The 22753-nt window shown below is 46.0% G+C and overlaps 1 protein-coding gene across 1 annotated transcript in view; it reads right to left on the bottom strand.

Moving 5' to 3' along the window:
• Positions 1-680: 680 nt before the first annotated feature.
• Dnhd1 (dynein heavy chain domain 1) overlaps positions 681-22753 on the bottom strand; it is a 77679-nt gene continuing 55606 nt past the window's right edge. Inside the window, exons 27-45 of the mRNA XM_036188379.1 lie at positions 17520-19125; positions 17128-17336; positions 16722-16926; positions 16544-16646; positions 11842-11991; positions 11427-11609; positions 10867-11298; positions 10200-10665; positions 7754-8059; positions 7379-7531; positions 7013-7191; positions 5925-6890; positions 5523-5709; positions 5191-5307; positions 4905-5103; positions 4050-4141; positions 3735-3884; positions 2734-3542; positions 681-2591 (exon numbers count right to left, since the gene is read on the bottom strand). Coding sequence (XP_036044272.1) covers positions 2241-2591; positions 2734-3542; positions 3735-3884; positions 4050-4141; positions 4905-5103; positions 5191-5307; positions 5523-5709; positions 5925-6890; positions 7013-7191; positions 7379-7531; positions 7754-8059; positions 10200-10665; positions 10867-11298; positions 11427-11609; positions 11842-11991; positions 16544-16646; positions 16722-16926; positions 17128-17336; positions 17520-19125 — 6863 coding nt within the window. The 3' untranslated portion in view covers positions 681-2240. The remainder of the gene's footprint in view (positions 2592-2733; positions 3543-3734; positions 3885-4049; positions 4142-4904; positions 5104-5190; positions 5308-5522; positions 5710-5924; positions 6891-7012; positions 7192-7378; positions 7532-7753; positions 8060-10199; positions 10666-10866; positions 11299-11426; positions 11610-11841; positions 11992-16543; positions 16647-16721; positions 16927-17127; positions 17337-17519; positions 19126-22753) is intronic.

The raw sequence follows: 22753 nt of genomic DNA, 5'->3' as shown, positions 1-22753 counted from the left end.
AACTAAGTAAACTAATGACTCATGCTTTTAATCCCAGCACTTGGGAGACAGAGGCAGACAGATATCTGTGAGCTTGAGGCCATCCTGGCCTACAAAACTGAGTTTCAGGACAGCCAGGTCTACATAGAGAAATCGGTCATGAAAAAAAAAAAAAAGAAAAAGAAAGAAAAAGGAAAAGAAACTAAGTAGACTATGTGTGATTGTGCATGTCTATCAATGCCAGCCAGCACTTGGTAGCTAGGAGTCAGGAGGATCAAGAATTCAAGATCAACCTCAGCTACATAGCAAGTTGAAGTTCAGACTGACTATATGAAACCCTGTTTCATAAGAAGTTCAAGCAGCAGCTCAGTGGTTAAGAGCACTGCTATTGCAGATGACCTGGGTTTGAGTCTTAGAATCTATACGGTAGCTCATAACTCTCCATAACACCAGTTCCAGAGAATACCTTCTCTGACCTTCACAGGACTAGGCATGCACACAGTGCATATATACATACATGCAGGCAAAACACTCATGCACATAAGATAAACCCCCAAACCAAACAGATATTTGGCATCAGAACAACAGAAAAGTACCTGAGGGTTTCTCAGGAATCGGCTAGCTGCCACCCATGGTAGGCACATGGATGTAAAGGTTTTAATTCAGTCAAAAGACTTTGCTTTGAGAGCTGTTCACTTAGGAAAGTCCCCCCCCCCCCCGTTTTTATCCATCCAGGTATTCAGAGAGCTAGCAGCAGACCTTGGCATTGCCCATGTGATGCTGGAGTTTCAAGCATGTAGAATGTAAGAGTTGTGGGATTATAGGCTTTCCCTCTCTATTTCAGAGGAGAGTCTAAAAGGCCAATGTATGTATGGTAGGACCAGAATTCCCACAAGAAATCTCTGACAATGTGTGAAGTTGTAATAGTGAGTGGAGCTGCAGAGGACACTCCAGAAAGAGAGGCCATAGACATAGAGCATCTGCCATGGAAAGCCTCAGTGAGTGGAGCAAGGTCTAGAGAAGTCACGTGGGCTGCAAATGGTAAGGCTTTAGTGGTGGGGATGGATCCATGCACATTTGAGCTCATATCACATCGCCACATATCCAGGGTACTTTTGGGAATGGGCTGTAGGACTAAATGTTTGTCCCGTTAGGTTTTACTCTTACTCTGGTCCAACCTTTCTTTGGTGTCTATCTATTCCACCCTCTTAGAATGGAAATGTTTGTGTGTCATATTTTAGAATATTTCTTGGGTTTTATGGGGGTTTATAGTTAAGAGTTTAGGTCTGAGGAAATTGAATGTGGATTTTTGAGAAATGCATTTTAGCTGGATATTGTGGTTTGGGCCTCTAATTTCAGCATGTGGGGAGCTGAGTCAGGTGCATTACAAGCTTAGGCCAACTGGGAACACAGCAAGAACCTGTCTCAAAATGAAAGGGTGTGGTAATATGCATTTGGCCTTATAAGAATAACATGACCTTTTGAGATCCTGTTGTGGAGTGGTGAAGTTTAGATATGATGTATCCCCCAAATGGGTGTATGCACAGAAGGCTTAGTCCAATCCTCGTGGCACTATGAGAAGCTGACTGGATAATGAAGGTGCTAATTTCAACAATGGATAAATGGACCATTAAAAAGAATGGCCTAGAAGGAGGCACCTGGGGTGTGTGCTTTTGAAGGGTATAACATGTTCCTAGAACTAACATGGGACAGGAAATAGATCCCAAGGAAAGCAGGAGTTTTACCCTGAACAGCCTCATTGGTGCCTGAAAGAACACTTCATACGGAGAAGTGCTTGCTCAGTTGATTATTATTGAATGAGTGAGGGGTCATGAGTTGGCCTTTGTTTTGGGTATATGACTCATTTGGAGAATGTGGGAAGGCAGAAGTGGGACATTCCAATAATGCTGCTAAATGCCTTAAGCAACTTTCAAATAATGTTCTCCATTTAAAACTACCCACTAGATATTTAATGCAAGTGCTGAGACCACAGTAGAAAGCTGAGCAAGGAGTCAGAATTCTGTGTTAGCTATTGCTAGGTTTCCCTACCCCCTTGTAAACACCACTAAAAGCAGGCCCCTGTACTCAGAGAGTACCCACAACCTTTGCCCCTCCTGTTTTGCACATGTCCCCCTTCTTCCTCTATCAATAGCGTCCTTTTCCCTCCATGTGCTACATTGTGTACTCTGTGCATACTACACTCTTCTTCCAAATCCCAGAAGTCATTCCTGACACCACTACAGCTTTATTTTGGTGGGGGCTCAGGATAAGGTTGGGCTGCACACATGGACTCTCCGTTGGATACAGGTGTCAGGGCTGAGCTTTGTGGGTAGTGGCAGGTGCATCAGGATGTTCTTGCTGTGCAGCTTGGTGGTGCCAAGAGGTCCAGTCATGTATACAGGACAGGAGTACACACCCAGGCCAGCTGAGACTGGTGCAGCCTTGGCCCCAAGGGCTTGTGTGCTGACGCTGACAGGAGGCAGAGGGCTGGGTTGACTGGAAAAGCTGTCCTGCAAGGCCCCATCCATCTGGTCCCACTCTGCATGCTGGAGCTGTAACCCAATCAGCAGCAGCCCCATCTCAGGAACTTTGGGATTTGGGCCATTCTCGACCTGGGGGGGGGGGGGTTCCAGAAAACAGTTAGGCAAAGCTATGAAGATGAGAGTCAGATCAGAGTTAGGGTCAACAGGGTGGGGTATAATCACATACTTAGAGGAGGTGGAACGGGGAACAGAAAGGGTGGTGTCAAGATACCCGGATATGCAGTGGGTGGTTGTTCAGCTCCTGACGTTTAGGTGGGAGATGGCCAGAGCTAGAGCCTTGGTTACCAGGAAGATTGGGACTGGTCTCCGAGGCCTCCAGGACAGCCTCCCAACGCAGTGCCAGCAATAGACGACGAGGGTGGCGAAAAGCCGACAGGTGAAATACGCGCTCTGGCTCATTGGTATTTTCGCTCGTGTCACTGTCCAGGTAGCGAATCAACAGGTGCCCACGGCGGGACAGTTGTCGCAGCCATTGCCAGGGCAGCTGTGGCCCAGCAGGCGCATGAGGTCTCCAAGGCCGAGGTAGGCGTCCAGCCCAAAGAGCATGGGCCACTGCTGCACAGCGGCTGGATGTGCATGGGGTCTCACCCTTCAGCTGCTGCAATAAGCAGTCAAGGTCACGCTGCAGTATGCTCACCAGCTGCCTCAGTTCCAGCACCTCCGTCTCTAAGAAGCCCTCCAGAGGCCGGTGGGCAGTGGGCCCTAGCACCGCCCAGGGGGTGACACACTGGCCTGATCGAGTACGGTTGGTTAGCAAAGCCTGAAGTGCCACCAGCCTCTTCTTGGCCTGCACCAGGCGTTGCCGAAGTCGCCTTTCTTTACGCTGGGCGCTTCCTCCGCCAGCTGAAGGAACCCATGTGGGTGAACACTGCTGCAGCGCATTCAGGAGAGCACGACTCTGGCGTCTCAGCAGCCAGGACTTGGGCCCTTCATTCAGTCCACAAACACGAGGTTCAGCTGGTGTGGGCAGTAGGTGCATCCGGGCCTTGCACTCTGTCATGGCATCTAGCTTCCCTAGCTCTAGAGTTGGAGGTGAGAAACAAAATAGATTGTCCCCACCAGAGCCAAGGAAGTAGGCCTTCCTCTGACCCAATAATTACCAACATTGCCCTCTCAAACCTTCGTTGGTACAGATATTATCCACACTCCTGTAAGGACTGCAGTACAGTGCACTTTCCCCCATCCCAGGGTGGACATTTGCCTGAAGCTTACCTGGGCTAGGCATCAGAATGGCCAGCAGATGCTGAGGTGTGTGTGGCTGGACCCAGCTCACGCTCCTGGGGTTCAGGCAGGCTTGTGTCAGGCTAATCAGGGCCTCTCTGTCCTCCGGGTCCCCCAAAGAACCTCCATAGAAAACTGAACCTGCGGATAAAATCAGAACTTCAGTTCTTCCAGTTTCCACCACCTCTCAAAACAAAATTGTGTGTTTATCTATCACATGTGTGCTGGCCTTCAGACTTCCAAACCACCCTTTTCCAGGTCTTCTGGGGGCCAATCACCATATGGAGGACAGGAGGAGAACCTCACCAGCCAGATCTAGCAAGGCAGCACTGGGGTTACTGAGACTGGCCCACAGATGCTCTTGGATCTGAAGAACACTGGTCAAGGTTACTTGACTCCTGGGTAGGGGTACAGAGAGCACAGTTTTAATAACAATATACTGAGGACTCTCACATCTTTTCTTCAGTATAAACCTCTCTAGACTTATGAGGACTCACTAGACATTACTACTTTGCACCTCAATACAACTTGCTTTCTACTACAATAATCATTCCCCCTATAAAACCTATTCCACCTCTTAGCCATGCAGTTGTCTAAGAAGAAGTCTAGGAGTCATCCTTATTCCTCACATTTACTCTTGACCTCTATTCTGACTACCACCCTAGTCCTTACCACCCATATCATGATCTTTTCCTTAGAGCCTCCTTAAAAGCTGTTCTTTTCTCCAGGCCTACCCCCTCTGTCTATTCTTCACATTGCAGCCTGGGTGGTGCTTTTGACAGATAGGATCAAGTTTCCTCTCCTATTTTAGCCCCCCCCCTTCCTCTGGGCTTCCTGATGTCTGCAGAATGACCTGAGGCCCCTTGCCATGGCCCTAAAAGCCCTTTGTGATAACCTCCAATTTTCTCTACTCCATCCCCAGCATGACCACCTCAACTACACTGAAGTCTTTCCCTCTGCTTCAAAAAGCCCTGTTTCTGTCCAACTAGCTTTTGCTTTTAAGGCTCAGTTCAAAGTGAGATTGCAAACAAAGTCCTTGGGGAAGACTTCCTTGCCTTCCCCTTGCCTTTACTCTTTGGAGGTTTCAAATATCAGTTTTCTCATCCAAACATATGGATCAGTGTTTGCTGGGTGACTGAATAGGACTGGTGAATCTCTCACCAGCGCCCCCTGTGTGCTTGCAGCTTTATCCCATAGAGCTGTCTGTGTAGTAGGAGACCATGCAGGAGGAACAAAGGTAGTGTCTGGGTGAGGGGTTGCCTGCAGAGTCCTTGCTGGGAATCCACACTGTCGATCAAGATACGGCCCAGTTCTAAGGACTGGTCCCAGAAAACAGTCATGGAGTACTGGGTCAGCACCCCTGTGGAGGAAGCAGAGTCCTGAGTCAGTACAGCACAGTCATTCTCCATCCTTAGGACTTGATAGCTCATAAAGGGATGCTCCTCACCTGGCAAGGAAGCATTGGCCTCACTAGATACAATCAGCCAAAGACGGAAATCTCTGTGGACAGTAGTAGACACATTCTTGCTTTCTTGTTTGGCTAACAGTTCCGAGTCTGAGGCCACTAAGTTTAGATAAGGGGCTGGAATAAATCCTCAGGTAATAAATAGACTGACCCACAAGTCCACAGGTCATCTTCAAGACTGGAGCAACAGAAACCAGACACAAGGCCAAAGGGATAGGCTTACACTTGGAGATCAGCCATTAAGCCTTAGAATTCAAGCTCAGGACAAAGTGTTGTGGAGGATCCTCGAAGCCATCCTGAAGTAGTATACTTACCCTTGGCTCCATCCAGCAGTCCCAACAAGGGCTGTAGCAGTTCTCTTGGCCAATGGGGCATCAAATGACAATTATCCAGCACCAGCCAGTGCCCCTGGAGCATAGCCTGGCATAGAGTGTTGACTATAGTTGAGACAGGATTCCAATCTTCAGAACCTAGTGCTATCACATGCAGGTGCTTCTGTGTCTAGGAACCATTAGAAAGGTGACAGAGTAAGTCAAAGTGATCTTAGGGTAACTTGATAGACTCAGAGTTATGCCACAATAACCCTAAAGTACCTGTGTAAAAAAGACCCATGTACCTGTGTAAAAAAGACCCATGAGGGTGCTGGGACAGGCCCCCACACTCCATCCCAGTCCATAGAAGCCCACTCACTCTGGATCAAGTGACTAGGCTCAGACCTTTTCATGGCTGGCAGCTAGTTTCCGGATGACAGTCACAGGATGCAAGGTGGCTGTAGGGTGGCCAGGTGGTGGCAGCACGATCAGGATGGGCTGGGTAGCTTGACTGTGCTCAAAGATCATGGTAGGGGCACCCAGGTCTTCATCCAGGGGCCGACCTAGTAGGCTAGTAGTGAGGTCTGCTAGGACACCTGCCAGGCAATCTGGTCTCAGTACACGCCACAGAATCAGCTTCTGGAGGAGGCTAAGTGGCTCAGAATTAGGACCAGGTGCAGGACCCAGCACAGTGGATGATAGTGACAAGTAATCCTGCCACACACTGGAGTGGCTTGCCAGGGATGCACGAAGCCCAGCAAATGGGGACAGCAGCTCCAATGCCCCACATTCTTGCCAGGCTCTTAGGCCTAGCCAGGCTGGCCTAACCACACCATGGACCTGTGTGTTATAGCCTGTGCTGGGAGAGGCTGACAGTCCAGGCCACAGTGCCAACGTCTCTAGCTTTGGTGTCTTCTTTGTCACTTGCAGCAGGGCCAAAGCACCCAAGGCACCCACCAAAGGTGCTTGGGTCAAGCCTAGGGCAGCCAAGGTGCTGCTCAGCAACTGGCGAGTCAGATGTATTTTCAACTGCAGCATATGGCTGGCCAAGTCCTCTCCATGATAACTATCATGTGGTTTCATGCTATCTAGAGCCCGCCTGGTGACTGCCAACCAGTTCTCTAAATTCATAAAGAAAAATGGCAGCAGGTTCTCTAGTGGACTTAGGGCCTTTACCACAGCCATTCCATGACAAGCTACCTGCCGGTAAGGTGCCCACAGTACCATCTCCTCCAGCTTCTGCTCTTCTATTTCTTCCCTTTGAGCATTCAGTTGACATATCTTTGCCTGAGTCCTCACCATGTCTCTCATAAACTTGGACGGTTTCTTACGCTTTGGGTTCTGAAGTTGCAGTATCACCAGCAACCGTTCCTGCATATGATAATCTGTTTGATGGATCTGGACCTTTGTGATGGTCCCCAAACATCATCTCCAGCTCTGTACTTAAACCCTTCCAATGTTTTTCCCACCCCACAGACTGGACCCCCAAGTACCTCAGCAGCCTCCACAGCTTCATAGGTATCCACTGCTCTGACTCTGAGGTCCTGCCAGCGGGTCTCAAGCTCTGGACGCTCTCTGCACAGGATTTCGTGCAGCATCTGTTCTTCTAGTATTTCCATGTTCAGACCCAGATCCATAACATTCAACCCTTTCAGCAATTTACGACCTAGTACTTGGGGTCACATGGAAAATGTAAACTCACCCATGTCAGAGTCAAGGGTAGAGTAGACAGAGAATTTGGTTCTCCATCTCAGTTCTGAGCTTGCTCTGGGCCTAGTTGAATGAAGACCTCTTAGGGATGATTCTGGGGGCCTAGTATGTCCACAAAGCTATGCTAGTAACCTACCCTTTGGTCTCACCTCGTTCCAAAGCATGGATAGGAAGGGTAGTGCTCAGATAGAGACAGAAGCCAGGTTGCACACGGGGTGGACTCAGATTCTCCCTCAATAGCAGCCCATGAAGTTCTTGGCACCCTAGGCTCAGCTCCATATGAGTCAAGAGCACAGGCAGGCCTGTGGGGGAAGTAAGAACAGCTATCCACCCTCACAGCACCCATGCCACCCAGTCCCTGGACAAGATCTGCTTCTCTTCAGCTCTCTCTTGGCTGATAAGAGAGCTCAATCTAGATTCTTCAACATGGTAGGGTGTAGGATCAAAGCTAAGGTCAGATTGGGGTATGAAAAGATTGTGGGGGCCACAGAATTAGGGAAGAAAATGGGGGTTGTGGTTCTCACCATTGGCAGCTGCCTCCAGGAGCTGAGGCCCCAACTCTGGGTCAGCACCTGAGAGCACAGTAAGGATAGGTGGAGACTGAGTCTCGGATGATGGACTTGAGTTAGAACTCTCTGTTTCATTCTTTTCTTTCTCTGTTTCTTGCTCTTCCTTCTCTTTCTCCTCACTCTTGTTTGCCTCTGTTTTCTGTTCTTTTGTTTGGTTATTGGCCTCATTTCTATCTTCATCATCATCATCATCATCATCATCATCACCACCTTCATCTTCTGTTTCATCCTCACTGTCTTGGTTTGTCAAACGGTGCTTTGCTGGGATGAAAAGATACAAAAGAGTGTTTCTTAGAGGAGAAGCTTGTTTTCTAAGTTCTGGTTACCCAGGAGAGGGTTCATGAGTGGAGGGCTAGAGCAAGACAGTTTAAGAAAGCTGCTTAAGATCTATGACTCAGTTTTCCCATCTGAAAAAATGATATTAGTGATAACCCCATAGGGTTGCTCTGGATATTAATTGTGATGATGTATGAACCAGCACACAGCAAACAATAAATGCTGATTTTCATTATTACTTTAAAATTCCAAGAAAGGAGCTAGTCATCTCTGAAATTGACTCCATTTCTTCCCTTAAGTTATTCTGGCAGTAACAACTAAAAAAAAAATGTCCTCCCTGATAGAGAAGTTGTTGCCTGAAGAAGTGGTTTACAAGTGAAGGGCTATAAACTATTGCACTAGAAAAGTCATGGCTGGGATACTGGAAACCACAAAAGGTGGTGTGGGAACAACCATCCCAATCCCTTTTCTCCTGCAAGAAGAGATAAGCACTTGTTTTCTTTCTAGGTTCTCTTACAAGTGGATGCTGTCCAGGCCTACAGTTTGATGCATTCATTATAACAAATTACTGCAAATTCAGCTGTTTAAGCCATCATTTATTATCCCTAAGTACTGAAGGCTAGTGGTCCAGCACAGCATGGCTAGATTCTCAGCTCAGCCACACACTGGGCTTGGATGAAGGTCTTCTTATCTAGGGCTGGAGACCCTTCAGGTTTAGTAGATTATTTGTTGTTTGGTTGTTTTTTTTTTTTTTTTTTTTTTTTTAAGATAGGATCTCATTGTGTTTCCCAAACTGTCCCCAAACTGTTGGGCTCAAGCCATCCTCATGCTGTGTCTTATTACCTGAGCCCATAGGTGTGTACCACTGAGCCTGGCTCTTATGGGTTTTCACAGGATCTATTTCTTTCCTACAGCTGATCTGTAAGCCCCATGCATCTCCAAGCCAGCAACTGTCTGTTGAATGTCCCTGACCTTCTAATCTCTGTGTTTTCTTTTCTCCTTTCTGCTCTGAAGGGCTCATGATTAGCTTGAGCTTTGCCAAGATAATTCAGAATGATAGCTCTCTTAAGGCACATTGATTAGTAACTTGGTGCATCTGAAATTTTATTATCCAGAATATTATAGGAGTCATACCAGAAGGCAAAGGTCAGGGCTGCAAAAGTAGCTTGGTAAGACAATGCTTTCCTAGCATTTGAAAAAAGAAAATCATGGGGACCAAAATTCTGCCCAGCACTCCTGACAGAGGAGACATAGATTGCCAGCAGTAACTTTGACATGATACCAGAGTGGTAGACATCTTGCAACTATGATGTATGGATTAGTTTCTGGGATGACCATAGCAAGTTCCCACAAACTTAGTGGCCTAGACTACTATTCTCTCCATTGTGGAGGCCAGATGTCTGAAATCAAAGTGCCAGCAAAGCTTTATCCCCTCCAAAGGCTCATGAGGGGATCTGTCTTTGCCATTTCCATCCTCTGGTGAGTGCAATTTTAGGTATTCCTCAGCTGTGGCTCCATAACTCTGCCTCCTTCATATGGTCTTCCTGACTGTGTATGTGTCCTCTGTCTCTTAAAAGATGACTGTCACAGGACTTAGGCCTCACTCATTTAAGGAGCAGAATGATCTCATTTCAAGGTCCTGAAGTTCATTATTTCTATAAAGACCTCTGTTCATATAAGGCAATAATTTTCCTCTCATCTATTCAACTCCCCAAATCTTTCTTTTACAAATGGATTAATTTCCTTCTCCTAGGAACTCTATTCAGATGGATCCCTGATTCAAACATAGCCAATAAAAATATTTTCCAAGAATTTCTCAATGTTGCATGAATCTGGGTAATAAATATTACCCCAAATTGTAAGCTTTATTTGTTAGCAAGATTTCCCATGTTGTTGAGTACAGCAGAGAAGTGGGAAATCAGGGCCATTGTAACATGAGCTAAAACCAATCAGACAAAAACAGTAAATGAGAACAAATTTATTAATATAGTTCAGGCTGGTAAAATAGAGTATGTGTTAGCCACAAAAACTCAGTATCTCCACCATGAAAAGGCAGACCATAGGAAGCTGAGAGTGTTGGGGTGCTCAGACACCCCAGAAGCATAATGCTATTATCCATCCCTACCTCTGCTCTCTTTGGAAGGTGGTGCCAACCACTTGTTCTGTTTCAGGGGTAGTGGATTCAACCAGATGAGGGCCTGGTTGCTGGGGTCAAGCAGCAGAGGCCAACGGCAGCTGTTGTTGTAGATGTGGCTTTGTAGTAGCAGGCCTAACAAGCGGGCTGACTTTGCTTGGGGCTTCCGGTCTCGATCCCACTGGTGCTGTTCAGATTCACAGCTCAGCAATTTCGTAATCCTGAAGGGAGTACATGTGGGCACAAGAGGATCCTTTGGTGGCACCCTAGCAGGTTTCTGCTTCAGTGCCTGTGCCACATCATCTGGCTCCAGTGCTTCCTCAAAGCCCTGACACAGAGACAGCCACTTTTCCAACAGTTCTTGGCGCCGCTGTGGTGGGAAGGGACCCAGGTAGACAATGGCAGCTGAGCACAAGAGGGCATCTCCAAACACAGTCTTGCAATGATCCTTCAACTTCTGGTGTGGAGAGGGAACCAAAGCATGCATAGTCAGTGAGGTAGAGAGGTATGTGGAAGGGTGGACAGAAGGTTACCCAAGAGGAACAAGGCAATATGTAGAGGAAAATATGGAGAAGGCATGGAAGGACAGAGGAAGCAAGGCACATGGTGGGGGATGTAAAATGAACTGGGAGAGACACATCTGGGAAGGGCTTGTTACCTGAAGCTGTTGGGTCCACATGTGCATGGGTGTGAGCAGTGCAGATTTCATGGGCCATTTGTGATACTTTCCACATTGTGCCTGATTGAGGGTCTCCATGATGAGGCTATAAAAAGCATGGGCATCTTCTAGCTTCTTAGTCAGAGACAAAGTTTGCTGTAGCAGATCATGGGCCTCAAACTGGAACTGGCCTAGGCGGGCCTGCTCCCGAGCCAGTGTTGCCTCCACCTGCCGCAGTAGTAGGCCAGTGGGCAATCCTCGGCGCTGTGCCATGCCATAGCGCAGAACAGCCGAGAGCCAGACTGCCAGGTTTGCTGCAGGGATGCTTACTGACCTCAGGGCTGCATCACGCATACCTGGAGCTTTCAGAGCTTGGTTTAACTTCATCAGTTCTGAGTCAGTCAGCTTCTCCTTGGGGAAGAATACCAGTTCCTGGGAGGGCATGTGTTAAGGGGAGAAGAGAAGACATAGGTGCTCTTTACCTTGACTCAAAAGGCTAATCTTGCCCAATTCTTCCTTTATGTGACCCCTCTCCTTTTATGGTACCTTATTTTTCCTACCTGATAAAAATCCTCAGTACATAACAGCTGCTTGGCATTGGCCCAGCCTGTCTCATGGTGAAACAGGTCACACAATGCATCCGCCACCTGGACTACAGATTCTGGTGGGGCTCGATAGCTTCTTATCTCCTCAAAGTCAGCCACCTGCAGCTTGCTCAAAGGACCTAGAAATGCCTTGCCCATCTAAATGAAGACAGATGCATGCTGTAGAGATCCTGCGATGTTCTGCTCATTCTTCGAGATGCTTCCAAGAGGACTCATCTCTCTTAAGGTTCCTCCTGAGGGTCCATTTCCAAGCCACCCCGTAACCTTGGCCTCCATGCCAAGAGCCCTATTAGTCACCCCATTCTGTCCACTGAGTACCCTATGAGTGGTTGTCCTCTCCCCAGCAGAGATGGTAGCAGGAAGAGCCTACCTGTTCCAGGAAAGCCTCCTGTTGAGCCTGTAGTGTACATTGCTGCCTAACCAGATTCTCAATGAGGCTCTCCTGGTGTTGACATTCTGCCATCTTCTGCTTGTATAGTTGCTTGACTTGATCGAGCTGGCTTTGATACATACCAATATTCTGTGAACAGAGGTCCAGACCTTGCAGCTCCATTCCCTGGTCTTTAAACCACCCCCATAGAGATATCATGAGCACGATAGGGTGACCTAGTCAAACTCACAGTAGGCCATAGACAGAGCTTTTGCTCTGAGTCTGTGACTTACGCATCCAGTAGTAGAAACCTTAAGTGTATGTGTGAGGGGATTGCTTTCCCTGCCTTCTTATTGCCATACAAGTAACTCCAAAGCTTGTGTAATTGTTCTGCTACATCTCTTCTCTTCCTGACTTCTTAGCAACAATTGTCAGAGAGCACTGTCCCTGCCTGGAAGCTTTTTCCTCCCCTGGCCTTCATGACATTGGGTCTCTCTGTCTCTTCTTTAGAAATCCCTAAACTATTTCCTTAATAAAAGCTTTCAGGCCCCCATTTCTTCTCATCTTACACTTCTGCACATTCTCTAATATCATGGTCTTGATTGATTGTACTGCCAGCTGCCATGGGAGAAGCATGATGTAAGATACCAGTAAGCCACGAGTCATGTGGCAAGGAATAGATTAATAGAAATGGGTTAATTTAAGATATAAGAACAGATAGCAAGAAGCCTGCCATGGCCATATGGTTTATAAGTAATATAAATCTCTGTGTGTTTATTAGTGGGCTGCAGGACTGCTGGGGCTTGGCAGGAGCTGGAGAGAAACTCTCTAGCTACATCTGGCGCCCAACGTTCGTGGTACGAATTCATGAAAAAGCTGCTTGCCTATGGCCTTATGGGCCCCAGGTCAGATCTGAGCTATCCTCAGCCAGTTGTGGTGGCACATGCCGGTAGGATTTGATTAAGGAAGCAGAGGCAAGAGATTCCAGAGTTTGAAGCTGACCTAGGAGGCTTGCTAAGAAGTTGTGGCCTGGGACCTGGCCACAAACAGTGGCGGTGGGACTGTGAAGGCAGCGGCTGCTGCTTCGAGTTGCAGGCTCCTTCTCATCGTGTTGGTGACTGCGGTGATGCTGCTTGTTCAGAGAATTGCCCGGACCATCGTGTTACAAGAAAGCATCGGCGAAGGTCAGTTTGGAAATGTTTGGCAAGACAAATGGTGGGGAGGAGAAATTGCTGTGAAGATTTTTCTCTTCTAGGGAAGAACACTCATGGTTCCAAGAGACAGACATTTATCAGACTGTGATTATTCCAAACCACAGAGGAGGCAAAAAAAAAAAAAAAAAAAAAAAAAAAAAGTCTGCAGGGAACCATGACCATGCCTAACAGTGACCTTGAAATCTTCAAAAAGATGACAGGATCCCACAACAATGATTCCACACGGACTGTGGTAAAGCCATTAAGCTGATTAACACCACCAAAAGATTCACTTTGGACTACAAACTGCTTAGGACAATTTTGAGATGGCTAGCTGAGATGATCCAGCCTGACAGACTACTCAAATAAGGACTTGTGACAAGCTCTGCACTTCCCCATTATGCAGAAACTGGACAAATGATACAGGACTTGACAATTAACCCAAGAAATTTTCTTTTCAGGAACCCCTAAAGATGTCTTCACCCCCAGAAAAAGCAAGAAGTAATTTTAAGTAAACAACGCTCACATTCCCAAGAGGTGGGGTGGGAGGTTTTTGGTTGTTTAATGAGTTATGGATATTGTCATTGTTTACAATGGTTGGTTACAAGTTGTTAATTGTTAATGTTCAAGAAAAAAGCTGAACTAGGAGATTAGATTCAGAGTTTTGTTTAAAAACAGAAAGAAGAATATAGATATGAGGTAGATATGAATCTACTAAGAAAAAAGATAAAGAATAATAGGATAAATGGGTAGATCACTGAATCAACTGTAAAAAGAAAAAGGGGGGATATAAAAATGACAAAAGGTGGACAACTGAATCTATTATGAAAAGAAAAAAGAATATGGATATGATAAGATAAAATGTCAATTATTGAATCTACATTTAAAATGGGACTATTTGTTTTACATAGGATAAGTAATGAAAATATTTGGACTGAGTTTATCAAATGTTACTAGACTGGACATTGTTATATATAATGGAATTTTTTTATCTGAATCTGTCAAATGTTAATGGACTAGACATCGTTCATGTAATTTTTGACTGTATATATTGTATATAGTTATTGGATAGTTTTTCTTGTATTAGTTATAATATTTTTTTAATTTTAGACAAAAAAGGGGAAAGATGGTGGTATTGTGTTCCCTAAAACATTGTGCACCCTAATTTTATCTGGGGTCAGAGAACAGACAGCCACTAGATACAGAGGCTAGAAAATGGTGGCACTCACACCTTTAATCCTAGCATTCTAGAGGCAGATTTCCATCTGTTCAAGGTTATAGTTAAGCATAGTGACTCACGCCTTTAATCCCAGAAAGTGATCCTTTAATCCCAGGGAGTGATGGCAGAAAGAGAAAGATATATAAGGCGTGAAGACCAGAAACAAGAAGCATTTGGCTGGTTAAGCTTTTAGTTCAGCTGAGAGCCATTGGAATGAGGATTCAGAAGCTTGCAGTCTGAGGAAACAAGACCAGCTAAGGAACTGGCGATGTGAAGAAGCTGTGGCTTGTTCTGCTTCTCTGATCTTCCAGCATTCACTCCAACAACTGTCCTCAGGTTTGATTTTATTAATAAGAACTCTTTAAGATTCCTGCTACAAAGGAGGACTCTGAGAGGGACACACATGGATCATCCAGGAAGGGGAAATAACTAAGATCTCCTGGGTAAAATAGGAGGGGATAGAGGGGAAAGGATGGGGAATGGGATCATGAGGGATTGATATGGCTGATGAAAGGGATATCTTGATAGAAGGAGCCATTATGGGGTTATGGAGAAACCCGGTGCTAGGGAAATCCCCAGGAACCCACAAGGATGACCCCAGCTAAGATTCCTAGCAATAGCAGAGAGGGTGCCTGAACTAGCATTCCCCTGTAATCAGATTGGTGACTACCATCATTATTATCATAGAACCTACATGCAGTACCTAATGGAAGCAGATGCAGAGACCCACAGCCAAGCCCTGGGCTGAGCTCCTAGAGTTCAGCTGAAGAGAGGGAGGATGGATTATGGGAGCAGGGGGTAGGGGTGGGGGAGGTGTCAAGATCGTGATGGGGAAAACCAGAGACAGTTGACCTGAGCTAGTGGGAGCTCAGGGACTCTGGACTCACAACTGGCGAACCAGCATGGGACCAAACTAGGCCCTCTGAATGTGGGTGACAGTTGTGTGGCTTGATCTGTTTGTGGGGCCCTTGGCAGTGGGACCAGGATTTATCCTGGTTACATGAACTGGCTTTTTGGAGCCCATCTCCTATGATGGGATACCTTTCAGCCTTGATGCAGTGGGGAGGGACTTGGTCTTGCGCCAACTTGGTATGCCAGCCTGTATTTACTCCCCAAGGGAGGCCTTATCCCCTATGAGGAGTGGTTGAGGGGAGAGATAGGAGAGAGGTGGGGGGAACAGGAGAAGGGGAGGGAGGGGTATGGTGATATATTGTGTACCCTAATAAAATTTGCCTGGAGATCAAAGAACAGAACAAGCCACTAGATTAAACATAGATGCCAGACAGAGGTCGCACACACTTTTAATCCTAGCAGTCAGGATACAGAGATCCATCTGGATCTCTGTGAGTTCAAAGCCACTGTGGACTACATGAGATTGATTCAGTCTAGGAGAGAAACAGAGCCAGGTAGTGGTGGCACACACCTTGAATCCTAGTATTTGGGAATCATATATATGCCTTTAATCTCAGCACTTGAGATCTCTTGTCTTTGCTACCAGTATTTGGGAAACACACACACCTTTAATTCCAGCACTAGGAAAGAAGTGATATGGCTTTGTGGAGAAAGGTGTGAGGCGACAGACACTAAGACTTTTTGGACTGAGGACTCAGAAGCAATACGTCAGAGGATTCATGGAGTTGGTGAGGTGAGACACGGCAGAGGCTTGTTCCTTTGTGTCTCTATCAGCATTTACCCCGATATCTGACTCTGGGTTTTGTTTTTTTCTTTAATAAGACCTATTAGATTTTGTGCAACAGAGGGGAAACTGTGGTTGGTATGTAAAATGAAAAATTTAAATAAATAATAAATAAATATTATTCTGTTTCTTTGCTATAGTATATATTTCCTCCTGTTTGCATTACTCATCCACATTTTCTCATTGTTCACCACAGCCTTATACATTTGGTGCTTTTTGGAAGAAAGGTACAAACTAAGTGATATGGAGGGGGAAAGCAGATGAATGTCATGAATTCCAAGGAAGAGGATAAGGAATCTAGGAATCTCGGGGGCATACCAAACTGTACTGAGTCAAGGCATTAAAGGAACCCAGGGGCAGACACTTGAGATTTCTGTATTAGAAATGTCAATCTAGTCTGAGCTGTATCTTGGGAAACTTTGGGCCCTGGGCTCTAACGGAAGAGACACCAGGAATTAGAGAGATACTCCAGAGAAAAGAAGACTAAAAGAAACAAGAACCAAGGTTCGCTTAGGCTGGTTCTGCACTATCCCCCCTTTTTGTTCTCTTGCTTTGACACAGCCATGGAAATCTCACAGTCTTCTCCCTCTTTACCTTGTAGGAGCCCTTCAGCTCCTTTTCCAGGTCAGTTACCAGGTTAGTTTGGGTGCTTTGCCTCTCAACCAGCAGCCTTAGAGTCTTCAGGGCAGAGTGGATACTAGAAACACAATATACCAGTGAGTGGACTCAAGAGAGAGCAGACAGAAGCAAACTGCAGGGAGGGGATGCTTACCGCTGGGCCCTCATTCTCATCTTCAGGACCATCTGCTGCTGTAGCAGTAGGAACATATCCAAGAAGTCTAGGAATGTCTTGGGGGTGACAAGTGGCAATTCAGGGCACATGTGCTGATGGTAATAGGCAGATGAAAGATGGATGAGAGCCATGATTTTGGCCACATTGGGAATTAAAGTCTTGATATCTGGGCACTTCAAGGAGCCTGCAATGGATATAGTTTTGGTCTGGCCTTGTAGGATTGGAGGGGAATGAGAAAGGAAAGGAAGCAGAAAATATTAGTCAGAAAGCAAGGAGAGGGAGAAGAGTGAGATGTCAGATCAAGAGGATCAAAGAGACCACTCCAGGCAGTAACTCTCACTAGCTGGTTGGGATGAGTGGGAGGAACAAATGAAAAGTGGCTCACCATCATCAAGAGGTAGACTTTGAACATTCTCTAGGTGGGACTGGGCAATCCGGACCAGGGAAGCTTGGTCCCAGGGTTCATAGCGGTCAACACAGGCAGTGGCCAGTTGGAGGAGCCTCAGGAGAAGGGTGGAGGGCAGCTGCTTTTGGGCTTGGTCATCTCCCACCAAGAAGAACATATGCAAGTTGTTGCACACTTGCTGGTAGAACCTACAAGTCAGGGACTCAGCTGTCATCTTCCTTTAGACCTATTTACACATCCAGACCCTTGTTCCAACCCTGACCCTTTAGCCCACATCTTCAGAGTTCTCATGGCAGCCTATTGCTTTTTCTCATCTTTTTGTCCAGGAAAGAGTAAAAGCAGAGCTGACATAGATGGGTTCTGGGCCTTACCTGTGCAATATTGTGTCCTTCTTAATGATAAGTTTGACCACAAGGTTCTCCTTGGGGAGATGTTCTTCGATGTTATCCAGATCTGCCTCTGTGTATTGATCAGGGAAGCTACCTGAGGTTGCCAGGGCCACCAGTCGGTGAAGGATAGCAACGTTCACATTCTCAGGCACCAGAAGAGCCACTGGCTGGTTTAATATTCCAGCATACCAGCTGGCATCTCGGAGACATTGGAAAATAGCTTCCTCGGACTCAGATGGCAAATGAAAGAAGTGAGCCTGGCAAATGCTAGAAGCCAGGCTGATGGCTGTATGGCGCCCAGTACCTGGAGCCATTGAGAGCAGTAGGCCATGCTGCCTGGGCCTAGCCAGAACTCGGACCAGGCGAGCCACATGCTGGGTCATCAAGTGGCACTGAGCAAGGTGGGGGTTCAGCTTCAGTCGAACAGCTGAGGCAGCCAACTGCTTTTCCAGGTTTTCCCACTGCCGTTCCAAGTACAAGTTGGTATTCTCAAAGTTAGATCCCAGTGTAAGTTCCAGACTGAACACCAGGTCTGAGGGCTTCTCCTGGGGATAGAGCAGCAGCATAGGCAGCAACAAGGGTAAAATTAAGTCCACCTGGGATACTGCCTGCCACTCACTCTTGGGTGTTCCTGCGTGGAGCTTACCACTAGGAGCCCTTTTGTCTTCCTCCTGCTCAGCCATCTGACTCACACTTTCTGTGTTCTCCTTGTTTACTGACCTTATGGAGAATGGTGCTACACTGCTATCACTGAGTAATGAGCCTGTCGTGGCCTGAATGCCATACGCATCCTCTTCGTCCTCTGATTCACTGCCACTGTTGCTTAAGTCCTCCCACTGGGCTATTTCTCCTTCAGATTCTACTTCGGGTACTTTCTCCTCCTCCACCTCCTCCTCATAGTCCTTGACCAAGGGCTGAGCCTCTGGCCCACAACAGAAGACATTCTGAGCTACTTCTAGAAGCAGCTTAGCACAATGGGAACGTTCCTTTTCACTGTCCAGCCGGTCACAAAACGTTCTTTGTGCCTCATGTAACCAAAGACGCACTATGATGCGCATAGACATCATGATAGTCAGGCGAGTTCCACGCAGGCCAGACACCCGGCGCAGGTGCTCCTGGTGATGAAAAACATCTACAAAACTTCGTGAGCCCATTCTGGTAGGCAGCAGCTGCAGGCTTCCCAGAATGTGGCTCACAGAATGCAGGGAAAATCGGTAATGTGGGCGGAGAGGTGAAGGCATGAAGCAGTTGCACACAGCCTCCCAAGCCTCCACTGAAGCCCTCACAAGGGCTCTGGCCAGAGTGTGCTCCCGCTCCACTGAAGGGAAGCGTTCAAGCCAGGCTTGGATACTAGGTACGTGCCTGCTCAAAAGGGTGTCCTGGGTCATGTTGTCCAGGGCCAGCACTGTGAAGAGTCGGAAGAGACGTGGACAGAGTGGGCGCTCAGAGTAGCCTGGTACTGTAGCAGTGGCAAGGAAGTTGACTGTAGGCTGTAGGGTCTGTAATTCTAAGGTGTTTCGGGCATAGATGGTGCCTTCCATTGCCTGGCGCAGGGTCTCTAGCACTGGCTGGCAGCTCTTCTCTGGGTCTGTAAAACATTAAGATCAGCATTGAGGGCATGTGCAAGTCCACATGAAAGTATCCCAGTGTACCGCCCATCCCTGCTTCCTTTTTTTCCAGCACACAAAGTTCTAAAGGAATTCTGGGTATCTGACATTTTGGCACTTGGTAACTTCTGAGCAAGTTGCTCTCTCTCCACACATTCCTAAATGATGTCTTCTCTCTCCTCCCCTAGATCCTACCTATTCATTGCCTGAAGGAAATGAATATTGTAATAAGATTTGTAAGCTGAGATGGTTGGAAACTGAGTCAGATCTTAATTAGAAAGTGCAAATCAGCTGGGTGGTGGTGGTGGCGCCTTTAATCCCAGCACTAGGGAGGCAAAGCCAGGTGGATCTCTGTGAGTTCAAGACCAGCCTGGTCTACAGAGCAAGATCCAGGACAGGCACCAAAACTACATAGAGAAACCCTGTCTTGAAAAAAATTTAAAAAAAGTAAGTGCAAATCATCTCCATTAGAGAATGCACAGTTATATCACACCTATGCTTTGATCCAGCACTTGGGTAATAGAGACAGATGGATCAAGAGTTCAAGGCCACCTATGGCTACATAGTGGCTTCAGGGCCAACCTGGACTACATGAGAACCCTTCCCCCCACTTCTCCCCCCCACAAAATAAATAAAAGACCAAGGTGATGACTCAGTGAGTATGAGTATTAGCCAAACAAGCCTGACAACTAGAATTCAATCCCTGGAACCCATGTAAAACAGCCAGGTGTATTTGTAATCCCAGCACACTGAGAGATGGGAGGTAGGACCAGGAGAATTGCAGGGAAGCTGTGGGCCAGCTAGCCTGGAGTACACAGCACAGCAGTGGAGCAAGAGAGGTCCTGCTGCCTCAGAAGGTGAAAGAGAATCAAAGAAAGTTGTTCTTTGACCTCTACATACACGCTGTGGCACAAGGTGCACCTGTATACACACACACACACACACACACACACACACACACACACACACACACATGAATAAATAAAATTTAAAATTATATTTGTGTTTTAATTTTACATATCAGCCATGGGTTCCCCTGTCCTCCCCACTCCCTCCTCCACCCCCACCTTCCCCCCAGCCCGCCCCCTCCATTCCCATGTCCTCCAGGGCCAAGACTCCCCTGGGGATTCATTTAAACTTGGTGGATTCAGTACAGGCAGGTCCAGTCCCCTCCTTCTAGGCTGAACAAAGTATCCCTGTGTAAGCCCCAGGTTCCAAACAGCCAGCTCATGCACTGAGGACAGGTCCTGGTCCCACAGTCTGGATGCCTCCTAAACAGTCCAAGCCACTCAACTGTCTCGCTTATCCAGAGGGCCTGATCCAGCTGGGGGCACCACAGCCTTTGGTTCACAATTCATGTGCTTAAAATCTTAAATGACTTTAAGAGGTGATTTACATGAGGGAGGCGAGGAGAATGAGGAGGGAGGTAGGGAGTTGAGAACAAAGTATAAAGACACATATGCATGAAAATACCATAATGAAATCCAGTATTTTACGTCCTAATCTAAAAACAAAAAAGAGAAAACAGTGATTTACACAAAACAAAATAGGTCTAAATGTATCATGGAGTTCTGACAATGTAGACACCTCTATAAACCACCATTTTAAAGCTATAGATTTCATAAGCCCTGAAAGCACCTGTGTGTTCCTCTACCCCCTTCTCCTACCTTGCATTCATTGCTCTCTGAACTGATTCTATCACTGTCAACTATGCTTCTTCTAGAAGTTTGTATAAATAGAATCACATAGTAGCTACTTAGTCATATCTGTTTTCTTTCACTTTGCCTGCATTTGACATTCATATGTTTTTATATATCAGTAAAATATTCCACTATGAGAATGCCACCATTTGTAGATCCATCAGTGATACATGGAGGGAGCATTTAGGTTAGTCCCAGGCTTTGGCTTTTCCAAATAATGTTTATCCATGTACTTTATTTAGGGACAGGTGTTTCATTTGTGCCTCAGGTAAATACAAGAAAACAACAATATTGTAATACAATTTTTCCCCCCACTTTTACTTCTACCTACATTCAACCATACTAACAACATCATTGTATTTGTTTTGACTACCAGCTATCTTCTAAGGAAAGTACAGAAAGAAAAATGACAGTTGTTTATATGCAACCACAACAATTATTTTTGATGCTGTTAACTCTTGTCTGAATGTCTGGTTTCCATTAAGTTACCACTGCCACTCTGCTGAACAAAGTCATTTAGCATTTCTTTTTAAGATTTTATTTATTTATGTCTATGTGTACGTTTATGTGAACATATGCCATGTATGTGCAGGTTCTAGCAGAGGCCAGAAAAGGGCATCAGATTCCCTGGAGCTGGAGTTAGAAGTAGTTGTGCACTGCTATGTGAATGCTAGGAATTAATCCAGGTCCTCTGAAAGAGCAACTAATGCTCTTAACCACAGAGTCATCTCTCAAGCACCCTTGAATAAATTTTAGATTTATTTATATTACATGTATGAATGTTTTTCCTGCATATATATGTGTACCACATACATGCTTGGTACTCACAGAGGTGAGAAGAGGTTGTCAGACCCTCTGGAGCTTAAGTTACAGATGGTTGTGAGCTGCCGCATGGATGTTGGGAATTAAACCTGAGTCCTCTGGAAAAGCAGCAAGTGATCTTAACTGCTGAACCAGCTCTCCAGCCCCTTAAATACTTTAATAGTTGCTCTAAAGTACTTGCCTGCTAAATCTAACACGAATATCATGCCAGGGTCAGTTTCTATGAAACTCCTCTTCCCCTCTACCTTCTCCCTCCTCTTTCTGGCCGAGTCTTATTGTGTAGCCCAGGATGGCCCATGATCTTCCTATCTTCCTACTGCAGCTTCCTGAAGGCTGCAATTACAGGCAGGTGCCACCATGCCCAGCTTGTTGCTTCTTCTTGATAGTGAGACACATTTTTTTCTTTCTTTCTTAACATTTTGTAGGAAATGTATTGGTGGCTGTCACCCAAAGACACTTTTTCACACTAGCAGCTCTAATATTTGTCACTTTTCATATTGTTTGCAATGTTTTTAGTCCTCCTACTTGTCTTTTCTTAGCTGAAATGTATCATCTATATATTCATCTATCTTACTAGATCTGCTTTTATTCCTTTTATTATCTACTGACACCTTAATTACTATTTAAATTCATAACGGACAAAACATAGTTGAAAAGAATTGTCAGGTTTCGAGCAAAATAGAATTGGATTTTAATATTAATCTTGGTACTTAATAGCTAGGGTGTCTCAAACAAGTTATAAAAATTTGTTTGTTTATTTATTTATTTATTTGTTTATTTATTTATTTATTTATTTTGTGTGTGTGTGTGTGTGTGTGTGTGTGTGTGTGTGTGTCTGTCTGTCTGTCTGTCTGTCTGTCTGTGAATATGAGCACCCCAAAAGGCCAGAATAGAGCATCAGTTCTCCTGGAGTTGTAGTTACAGGTGGTTGTGAGCTGCCCAGTGTGGGTGCTGAGACTGAACTCAGGTCCTCTGGAAGAGCAGGAAGAGCTCTTAAACACTGAGCCATCTCTCCAGCTTCCTAACACTCTCCCCAGTCTGAACTTATTTCTCTTTAAAAATCATCATTTTACAAAAATCTCCACCT

This window comes from Onychomys torridus, chromosome 1 (assembly GCF_903995425.1).
Source record: "Onychomys torridus chromosome 1, mOncTor1.1, whole genome shotgun sequence".
Taxonomy (NCBI): domain Eukaryota; kingdom Metazoa; phylum Chordata; class Mammalia; order Rodentia; family Cricetidae; genus Onychomys; species Onychomys torridus.
Note: the sequence above shows the minus strand (reverse complement) of the source record. Positions and strands in the feature narration are given on the sequence as shown.